The sequence below is a fragment of the Periophthalmus magnuspinnatus genome, chromosome 3, assembly GCF_009829125.3.
Source record: "Periophthalmus magnuspinnatus isolate fPerMag1 chromosome 3, fPerMag1.2.pri, whole genome shotgun sequence".
NCBI lineage: Eukaryota > Metazoa > Chordata > Actinopteri > Gobiiformes > Gobiidae > Periophthalmus > Periophthalmus magnuspinnatus.
In genome coordinates this window covers 20663794-20675420 of record NC_047128.1, presented here as the reverse complement: position 1 = coordinate 20675420, position 11627 = coordinate 20663794, and the positions used below count along the sequence as shown (strand labels likewise).

The window sequence follows — 11627 nt, the reverse complement described above, 5'->3', positions numbered from 1 at the left end:
TATGTCAAAACCTTGTCTTGGCTTGTTATTGTGGACCCAAACTTGTGTTTCGTCTTGTGAAAATTGTGTCTCGTCCTACCCCTATTAAGAGGTAATCTCAGCATTATACAGTTTCCATACTTGGCAAATTATGTGACATTTGTGTATTTCTAGTGACAGAGGAGAGAAAAGAATGTCATCTGTAGCACTATGGGCATTTGGGACACTTTGGGCAGAAGCCTTTGTCTGATCTGCTGCCAGAAGGAAAATTCAACATTTAGGCCAGTGCATCATCTACATTCTGTCAATGGATATGTTCTGCTGTATCCATAAATAAAATATTGTCATTGAATGGACAAGAAAATCATTGCTAACTGCAATACAAAGCAAGATAAATAACTAGTTTAAAGCACTTGTATACACATTATAAGGAATGGAAATGCATTGTAAATAAAATTGGATTTTAAAAATATTGAGCACTTTCTAGAGAACGACGGGGCCACTGTATGATGTAGTGATGTAGATGTTGTGTTTACATTTGGACTAAACAAAAAGGAGTTAAGTTTTGGCGGGTTACATTTCATGAGAAGCTGTAGTTCCAAAAAGCAGAGCGAACAAAAGTAAATCTATTATAAAGTAAGTCAAAAATTGTGAACTGAACCACACAAGTTATTCATCATAAATAATGTTAAAATCTAATTTTCTCTTGTGCCTGTGGATCCAGTCTCGTATCTCATATCTTGTATTTTGTTTTGTGGAAGTTATGTCTCGTCCCATCCCTAATTAGTGTATCAAACTCAATTTTGATCCTAAGAAATAGACTCGATATGCATTACCGATTCTGATACCACGATGACAATTTTTTTTAAAAATTCAAAAAGACTTTATTTAGACAATAGAATTTTATTTGCAACATCGTAGTACTTTCTTTATATTACCATGTGTTCCGTGTGTTATATCTGTGTAATCCCTCTGTTTTGCAGGTAGGTCTACAGTGGTTCATGGGCATATACGAGTCTATGTGCAGTGTGTGGACTTTTTTGTTGTGTTGTTATCTGCTCAAATGATTATCTAGCTTTCCTACTAGTTTTAGTATTGATTTGTATCTGATCTGATTTAATATCCTGCTGTGTAACATTTCAGTCAATGCTATAACGTCTCCATGGAGAGAAGAATGTAACAGCACCAGAAATGTTAGTGCACCTTTTATTATGGCCGAGGGAATTTAGCGAGATCAAGATACAATTGTAAGTCACACTTCATCAAGAACTTTTGTATTATCTCATTTGTAAAATAAATAAAGTTGTTTACAGCCTGAGTTCGGGGACACAATTCAAGTGAGTAATGAGCTTAAATGCCAGCCCAGATGTACCGGCGTGTGAAAGCGTGTAATGCATTAGTCTGAGCCAGGCGTTGACGAATCAATGCTGTCTCCGTAATGAAGGCCCATATGTGAGTGATCTCCAGCAAATCCCCACAACAACCATTGACAATCACAGCAAACTTGTGTAGATTGTCCTGGACCTCCACTCGCTCCTCGCTCCCCGGCTGCTGTGGAAGAGCATTGTGAGCGCGCGTCGATGCGGCTTTAGCGCTAAGCCCACTCCACAAAGCCCATTCCCCATTTGCCTCAAATATGCTAATCCGGCTTACTTGTCTTTAACCAGCGCAGATACTGTGGCTCTGCTGAAGGAGCCAAACAGGATGTGTTCACTGTGTAATTTCATCAGTGCTGTCCAGACACACATAAGTCCACGCTCACACACACACATCTGCCTACACATACAACCACCAATACATGATCCAGTCAGGTTTTTACACTTATGGAGCATGTTTAGTTAAATGAAGCATGCGATTGTGTGGGGTTTATTTTTAATGGGCCTCATACTTGACAAAATTGATTCTCAATGCTGTTACCTACTCAAAAAAACATACCTGGGGTTGTGTTTTGTTTGATTCACAGATGTTTGAGTAATCCTTTATTATTAGTGTGTCTGCATCTCCAGAACTCAAAATGCTGCATTAGTTCAGTAAAGATTGGAAATTCCACATTTTAGATGAGAAAGCAGCATTATAATGAAAAATAGTGCCATAAAGGCTCTTTAAGTAGCTGCATACAATATTGATACTTATGCCTACATTATGTGAAGAAATAGGGAAAGGACACAAATAGCCAAGTTATGAGCATATATATATATATATATATATATATATATATATATATATATATATATATATATATATATATATATATATATATATATATATATATATATATATATATATATACACTAACATTTCAAATACGATTTTGATACTAAGGAATAGACTCAATACTTGATACCAATTCCAATACCAAGATGATTGTAAAAAAAAAAAAAAACAACAACTTTTATTTTAAACTTTTAACCATAGTGCTTTCTTGTACATTACTATGTGGCCTTATATCTGTGCGATCTGTGTCATACAGGTAGGTTCCATAGTGGTCCGTGGGCGTATACAAGTCCATGTGGTCTTCTACTTGTTCTGACACAGCTCAAGATCATTCTAAAGGTATTCAGGAAAGCTTAATTTCCCCCCTGTGAATGTGACTTTTTAGTATTGATAGCTGCTCAAATGAGTATCTAGTTCTGACTACTGCATGCTATGAAACATTGTTAGGCAAACCAATGGAGAAAGGCAGGGGGTGGACCCAAATTTAAGGAAAAAGATTTCTGATACACAGCCAAAGCCAAATTGAGTTTTCTTTGAGGAGAATGGTTCATTTACAAAATGAATGGTCTACTGTCCTCCTCAAAAAGACTTTTCTTTAATAACATGCTATAGAGATAAATGCTATTAGAATTATGCAGAACCGTGATTGTAATTGTCTAAATTTGCCCCTCCATCTTCATTGGTTTCTCCAGACTTCCCTTACCTCTGACACTCCTTCCAGCTCCTCAGAATTCCACCCGTGGTGTCTTATTAGTGGGAACACCGCACAGGGAGCTGTCCAGGACTCAAGATGGCATATGCACGACAAACCTCCATCTTTTGTGTATGTTTTAATTTGTTTCTTATTTTCTATGCTAACATTCAAATTGCCCAGAGTTTTTTGAGCATGCATAAGCAACTTAACCTTAGTTTTACTTAACCTACTACTTTTGCCAAAAACATAAGGTCTGGATTTGCAGTTTGAGCTTTGGCCAGCAGATGTTGCTCAAATCTACATTCCATATCCTGAACTTTATTATTAAGTGGCCATACCTGTCAATGCCCAATCCCAACTGATATTGCAAGCTAAGCATGGCCTGGGCTGGTTAGTACTTGGAAAGGAGACCACCCGAGAAGACTAGGTCATTGTGTCCTTAAGCAAGACATTTCACCCACACTTCCTAGTATGAATGTGATGTGTAAGAAAATGTTGATGATTGGAGAAGCCAATGGCACAGATTGACAAGTTTGCTTCTTTCAGTCCAAGTGTGGAGTGAATGAATACAGTGTAAAGCACCGTGGGTGTCTTGAAAGGCGCTAGATAAATCATAAGCATTATTATTAAAATACAAAAGATTAGGTAACCATATCCATATTTTTTTACTAGGTTTTTAACTTTATTTATTTATTTTTACATTATTTAACAAGCTAAAAGCATACGGAGTCATCTAAAGTGATCTCATGAATGCTTTCTTAATCATAATTTTGAGGATCAATCATCCAGATTCCCTCCTCACTTTGCATCATTCCCGGCCCACCTGCTGCACTCACCTGTCTCCTCATGGTCCAGAAAGTATGGAGGCATTTTACTGAAGGTCTAATTCTGGAATTATTCCTCTCCTCAAAGATCACACGGATTACGGTGGATCCAGCCTGTGAGTCCCGTGCATCTAGACTCCGCCCTGTGTCACTTGCCGCTGGTGGCACCACTGCACAAACGCCCAGACAAATACTGCAGTGTGGATTTGGGATGCTTCCGGTCACTGCACCATAGCTCAGCTCTACATGAGGTCCCGAGGATGTGACTCTCCTCTTGGGCCTTTTCAATGCTAGATCGCTAGCTAATAAAACATTTTTTTTGAATGATCTCTTTACTTTGCTAAAACTGGATTTTATGTTGCTCACCGAGACATGGTTCCAAGCTGATGAGTCTTCCCCATTCTCAGAACTTTTACAGCCTGACTGTTTCTGTCTGTGTTCTCCTCAGATTACTGGCAGAGGTGGGGGTTCGCAACAGTTTTCAAATCCAGCTGCATCTGTAAGCAGGTTCTGATAGACTTGGTTTTGAACTTCAGACTTTAACAGTAAAATGTAACATCCCGGTCCTGTGTGCTTTGTTTGTTCCAACCCAGCTCAACTAGGGACAGGGGAAGTAACAAACCAAGATGGAAAATGGTAAACAATAATTATGATTTATTTAAAGCAGTGGTTCTTAACCTGGGTTCGATCGAACCCTAGGGGTTCAGTGAGTCAGTCTCAGGGGCTCGGCGGAGGTCAAGGCACGCACCAGACTCATATGATTAGCGGACTGTGAGCGTCTTCAGACGTTGGCCCAATTCAACAAATGCACCCTTTGATGTGTCCATCGAAGTACCTGCCCAACTTAAATGAGCCGTTTGAACGGCATAAAAACATAACACGACATAAAAATGAAGAAAAGGAACAGACTTTGCGCGTTTCTGAACTGGTCTCTCAAAGGCAACAGCAGAAGTCACACTGATTTGCAGTAAATATTCATTATTATTCTAGCCTGATGGAAATTAGGTGATGGGTGTGTGTTAAAATGTTAAAAACAATAAATAGCATAAGTACAATAAGTTCATTATTGAAATACATAAGGTTAAATTAAAATAATTTCAGTGTGGTAGTATTAAAAAAGGTTGAGTCTTTGTGAAAAGGTATGTATGTAATTTGTTGTGAGTTCATGCATTGTATTGGTTTTACAGGTTTTACTTTGAACACAGTGATGTTAATGCACAGTTCATTTTGTGCACCAGTAAAACATATATATGTCTTGAAGTATTCAATAATCAATGGTTTGGTGAATGTGTATATGAAACTGGTGGGGTTCAGTACCTCCAACAAGGTTAAGAACCACTGATTTAAAGGGAATGTTAAGGTAACAGAGCAGCTGAATTTATAACTAAAAGTAATAAAGGTAACAAAACTAAAGTATGCAAATTTTAATAACAAAGAAACACACCAGTCTCAGAACTAAGTCACAAAGTCAAAGTGTCTCAGTGTCGCAGGAGAGGTCTGTCGGATCAAAGCTTGCACACAGAAATGGGGATCAGCAGCAGGGACTCGACACATAGCTGTAGGAGGAGCTGGAGGCCTGGGCCGTAACATGGTGTATCACCCTCCAAAGTTCAATAAAGATTTTATTCAGGACTTCACAGATCTCCTGACAGGCCTATTACTGCACTATGACCAGTTTTTGATTATCCTGGATTTTAATATTCATGTCTTTTGTGAATCCAGACCTCTGGCGAAACACTGTTTAAACTTGATTGATTCGTTTAACATAACCCAGTTGGTGAGGGCCTCAACACACATGAAAGGACACACTCTGGATTTGATGTTGTCCTTTGGTCTTGATGTGAATGTGATGGAGATTTGCGAAATGCACTTTTCAGACTACTTTGCAGTGTTGTTCTGTAAAACACTGCCTTAAAGTGTGGGTTAGTCAGTGGCTCCATTAAGTCTAAAGCACACAAAGCCCATAGCACAGCCTTGGCTTAATGAGACAATGCATTAGGTCAGGCACGCATGTAGACGCACTGAGAGGAAATTGAAAAAAAGACCATCTACAGGTCCCTGCAAATATGAAGAGACAGTCTTGTGGAATATCAGAGAGAAGTTAAAGCAGCCAAATGTAGTTTTAAATCAAACCTGGTATCAAGAAACTGCCACAAGATGTTTTTTAGTACTTTGAAGTTTCGTGTAAATACATGTAAAGCAAATGTTGTCGTGCCCTCCTCTATACTCTCCGATAACTTCTTATCATTCAAAGTCTCTGCTCTTAGACTGGCATCGGACGCACTTGTGGACTTTGTACCTCCAACAGTCTGTAATTCAGCCTTTGAGTGTTTTGAGCCAGTGTCTCTCAGACTTGATAAAAAATTATTCAACAGCTCAAGCCTTCTTTGTGTCCAGTAGATATTATTCCAAGTTGTCTGTTTAAGGATGTTTTTGATTCTATTGAACCTTATATTGCTAATGTTGTGAACTTGTCTCTGATGTCTGGTAGTTTTCCTACTGCCCTGAAACATGCTCTGGTCCAGCCACTCATCAAAAAGCCTAATCTTTACCCAAATATTCTTTCTAACATTTGACCCATCTCAAAGTTTCCCTTTATGTCAATGGTTTTAGGTTGCATATGAGCAACTGCAGACTTACCTTAATCTTTCCGAAATTGTGAAAAATTCTAGTCTGGTTTTAAATCCCAGCACAGTACGGAAACTGCTCTTTTAAAAGTTTTTAATGACCTTTCTAACTGTTGACTCTGGGAAATCCTCAGTTCTTTTGCTTTTAGACTTATCAGCTGCCTTCGGCACGGTGGATTAGAGCATCCTTCTGTCCTGCCTGGAGACACATGTGGGCATTAAGTGTACTGCACTCTGTTGATTTTGATCCTATCTGTCAGACAGGTGTTTTTTTGTGTTTTTTTTCTGTGAATTTACAACAGTACTCCTCCTTTGTGTCTCCCTTAGAATTGTCTGGCCAAACTAACCCACTGCTTTTGCATGACAGTGTGATTGGTCCTCTGTCCACTGTCCTCTGTGCACTTATTGTCACCCTGCAGTGATTGTGGACTATGTTCAAACTGGACAAGCACATTAGCTCTGTCATAAAGCCCAGTTTCTTTCAGTTGAGACTCCTTGGTTAAGTAAAACCTTACCTTCCCCAGGCAGATTTTGAAAAAGCAATCCACACATTTGTAATGTTGTATCTGGATTATTATAATTCTTTGTACTCGGGGTTGTACCAGGGCTCCCTGCAGAATTTACAGAATATCCAGAATGCTGCAGTTCATCTGTTGACAAAAACAGAGATGCGAGCACATCACACCTGTGCTGTACAACCTGCACTGGCTCCCTATTTCATATCGGGTGCAATTCAAGACAGTGTTTAAATGTCTGCACTCTATGGGTCCTCTTTTTTTGAGGGAGTTACTGCACTATCACCTTTTTTGTGATAGTGTCAAGACTATGGAGGAGCCTCCCTCTGCCTGTCAGATCCTCTCAGTCTGTAACGCAGTTTAAGACTAGACTGAAAACCCACCTCCCTGGCATTTAATATTAGCTAGACAGGATATCTTGGGGTTTTATTGTTCTTTTCCTATGTATCCTATTATCTGTATATTTCTTTTTTGTTGACTTTTATATGAAGCACTTTGGTCAGCTGAAGTTGTTTTAAATGTGCTATATAAATAAATTTGAATTGAAACATATCTCTTACTTCTTTGCATAACAATACTATCCTCAATATTCTACATAATATTCTGTGGTAGATAGACTATAGCTGTTTATATTTTAAATAAAAGTGGCAACGAGAAAACATGTCAATACTGTTTGAACAGCATTTGAATTGCAGAATAAAGATGAGAACAGAGTGTGCAGGAGCTTTCTGGCCCCTCTCAGCCGCTGTGTAAAACATGCCTCTCTTCTTGTTGTGGAAATAGCAGTCGTTTGGTGAGTGTTTTTATTAAAATGTGCATAATATTGTGTCCAAAATGTATTCCATTGTTATTTGCCGGGGAGCCACCTGCAGAGCCAGTGGCGCATAATGGCCCAGATGGCTTTGGGAGGGCGGCTTCTACCCTGTACACAAACATGAGAAGAGCAGAATCCTGGAACACACAAAGGTTTTTTACTGTGACAAAATGTATAAATAAAAATAGAATCTTAAAGGTTCTATTTTTATTTCTCTTTTAGCATTTTTATATTACTGTAACATAGGAATTATGTTTCATGCCAGTCACTTGACTTATTTAACTTAAACCTCTTTTGTTTTTCTTTTTATTTATTTTTTGCACACACTGGACAATTACAATTTAAATCTATTTTAATCAAATTGAGAGAAAATTAGGAAACTTTTTACATTTTCATTCTGATCATTTCCTATTAATTAAGAAATTATAAACTGCCTCCAATTAGATTTGTGTAGATATATAATGTAATTTTAATAGCTGAAATTAGAATGAGATATTTTTTACTACTTCAGTTATTTAATTACACAATAACCCTTCTTTGCAAATAATAAAATCCCCATTATTAAAAACACCAATTCACTGAATTCATTCAATTAATTGTCCTGCTCTACTGCATAGGATTCTTTCTCCAGAACTCAAAACGTTTAGTTCCATTATATTATGCCATTACCTGCCTCTCTATTTTGAATTTAACAGCTGCTTTTTCTTCATAAGTTGCATTCACATTTTAGAATTAGATAATTTCATAATTTCAGATGAAGGGCAAAGGCCTATAAAACTCTATGGGAGATCTATTTTTGGACATTATTTGAGATTGACTCTATTAACTTATGTCCTTTTAACTGACAATAAAATCACATCTCTGGATTTGAAAAATTATATTATTCTGACAGAGAAAACTTTGAATTACACTGCAACTTTTGTTTCACGGGGATAAGCCCAGAGATATTAACAATAAACCAGGTCAACAAATCTGTAATCTGACAGTTAAACAGCAAATTATACTATTCTTGTTTTTCAGACAAAGGATTCCCACCTAATTTAAAGGAAATTGCATGGTTCTCTGTTGTTATAGCAATAAAGCAATTCAAATTTAAATACAATATATTTTAAATTGGGAAAGATCTGAAAAGTCAATTTTGCATAATATATATATTTTTTAACAAATTTGTATTCTCTGTTGCTATTTTGAGGTTATGATGCTCCTAACTAGAAGAATAAGAATCATTTCTGCTTTTAAGGGAACATGAGTTGTTTGGTAAAATAAGCCGCTCTTCTTTTATTCCAGCACAATAACACTGATCAGCCATGTTGTCTTTGCTTTTGTTGAGACCAGTGCAGCTAACACAGTAGGCTATTACAGTCAACCCGCTGTTTTGCTGTATGTTTTCACAACACGACACTGAGTGTGCTCACTTAAACTGCTATATGAAAAGAGCCTATTGTAGCACTGAGCGGAATTAGGAATGTCAGGAGTCGTTGTATTCCATAGATGTCACAGTAGGATCACTGTGAGAAAAAGCAACAGAATGTGATTAAATGTAAAGAATAAGTGTGTCAAATGCTCTTCTAAATCAAGCGGCCCTAATTTGTTTTCCTTTCTCTTTGTGTTAATAATCGTGTCAACTATAAAATCAAGAGAAGAAGTTTCGAAATAACAAACTACAATAAATAAATTGATTGCTATTGTACAGGAGAGCCTACTTGAGTGAGTATAATATATAACATAGTGAAGAATTGTTTAAGTACCACCTGAAGGACCTCATGTACCATGGTTTGAGAAACACTGCTTTACAGAACAACTGTTATCCTCCAAATAACTGCTCAAGAAAATGTAAAAATGATACAACAAATTAGTAAAGATAAAAAATGTTGCACTAATGAAAAATCTCAAGTAGGTTATTTTTTAGAGATTTGATTTGTGTTCATTGATGATTAAATATAGTAAAATATAATAAAATTACCATTATTGCAAATTGCAGGTACTGTTACTTATTTAGTCTGATTGTTGAAGTACAATGAATTTGGAAAGTGATTTAAGTGAATGTGACACCACTATCGCCACGCCTCCTTTCTAATGTGGTGTTGCAGAGGCACATTTTGACCAGTAGATGGAGCCACAACCTTTTCCACCGTCCTCTGTCAGCCCAGCCCACACAAAGGGCTGGATGTTTGAAAAACTGGAAAAAATTGCAATAGTAATAATAAAAATGTTCATAGGGAAGCCAGAGAGTTTAAACTAAAATGCCTTTCTCTGAATTCTAACTACAGGACCTGCAGCCACTCATCGATCAGTGCTAGTGCAGCCTCTGCAGCTCAGTGAGTGGATTTTAGAGGTTCTGAACTTTCACATGAGACATGACCTGTCCATATACTGGTCCATATACTGAGAAAGACCTGTGTGTAGGCTACTCTACCTGCAGGTTAAAACAGCAAGAGCGCAAGTTGCATACAGTTCCTTTAATTTGTCTAAACTGAGTCCCTCACATCCACAGCTCAGCCCGTGCCCTCTGTCCCCGCCCACAGCTCTACGTCTCCTGTTTGTCCACACTCGGGCGCGATGGTGCTGGACACTGAGCGCTGACACTATGGCTGCTGCAGTGGGCAGTGGCCTTCTTTGCTCACTTTTTCCTTTCGGTTTTCCCAGACCCGGAGCCTTCAGAGACAGCTTCCTGAAGGACTGAGCCCGGTCTCTGCGGCGCTGCAGAGAAACCCGACGCCTGTGTGGAATCAGGAAGTTTGTGTGTTTTTTGTTTTGAGCAGGATGCCGACACTCTACAAAGCTGTAAGTATAAAACTATTACTGTATCCAGCCGTGTCTGACACGGGCTGTGATTTACGGGCTGGGGATTACAACTACGCTTTGATTTGTTAATAACTGTGATTTAAACTGTTGCCTGCGTTAGTTGAGGAATCTAGAGTGAAACTTCGTTCCTTTGCCAGTAGCCTCGGGCTGGACAAGAGTCTGGTATCTCAGGCTCCGGTCTGTGTAATTTAGGCATTAACTTAACTGTGTCATGTGAAGTTCAAGCACCTGTAGTGTAGGTGCTGTGAGACTGGCCTAATAGTGTTAGACGGTTGTCGGTTTGGACATAAATCAAGAACATCTCTTCATCACTAGATCTCTGTTATACGCAGTAATAAAACTGGACCTAACACCTTCTATGGCCACACCAGCTTTGTACCTTGGAGTAGCCTACTGCGCACGCACATCACTACACAGACTGGAGATCAGTGGAGTGAAGCAATTTTGAAGAAATAATGCCTGTTTTAAATAGTCTTTCGTAGTTAATAGGCTCGAGCTGAATGTTAGAAATCTAACCAGGAGCAGTGTATAAAAGTCACTGTACCAGCGGCCTCGTGCGAGATGTGCGCTCTGGCACTTGCACCCAAGCGCAGGGCACTGCTGCTCTAATGGCCCACATCTACCTATAACAGGAAGCACTTAGTGCTTTTATGAAAGAGTCACTGGGTATAAATTGCTAGGTAGGTCTTACGGACAAAAGGTGAAAACAGGACAGACAAGGCACTGGCATCAAACCTGACAAAGCCTCATTGCTTTTCATAGTTTTAACAATAAGATAACATCAGCAACTTATTTGCTCTATGACCTGGTCAGTACAATCAGAACTAGTGTCAGGACACATTTGAACAAAAAAGCCTAATAATTTTTGCACTGCTATTTACTACCTTGTAGAAAGGCTGATCAAATAATGCTTAATTTCTTTTCTTTGCAGGCTCAGTCCAAGTCTGGTTTGAAGGATGGAAGTGCCTCAGTGCCGCAGTGCCTGAGTCAGAATGTCCTACTGGTGTGTTAAAGGGGCTCCTGAGCCCGGGCCCTCCACAGTGAAGATGCAGCAGGACAGTACGTCACGGTCTCTCCCTTCTTAAAGCTCTTAAGCAGCTGTATGACAGACCACTCTTTGATGTAGAAAACAGCTGTTAAATCTGAAAATTATGT

The 11627-nt window shown here is 38.6% G+C and overlaps 1 protein-coding gene across 2 annotated transcripts in view; it reads left to right on the top strand.

Moving 5' to 3' along the window:
• The first annotated feature begins 10211 nt into the window (after positions 1–10211).
• The window catches only part of lrrk1 (leucine-rich repeat kinase 1), a 38091-nt gene continuing 36675 nt past the window's right edge, over positions 10212–11627 (top strand). For both annotated transcript variants that reach the window (XM_033991672.2, XM_055230226.1), the window contains exons 1-2: positions 10212–10451; positions 11404–11531. In XM_033991672.2, the coding sequence (XP_033847563.1) occupies positions 11465–11531 (67 nt within the window). In that variant the 5' untranslated portion in view covers positions 10212–10451; positions 11404–11464. The remainder of the gene's footprint in view (positions 10452–11403; positions 11532–11627) is intronic.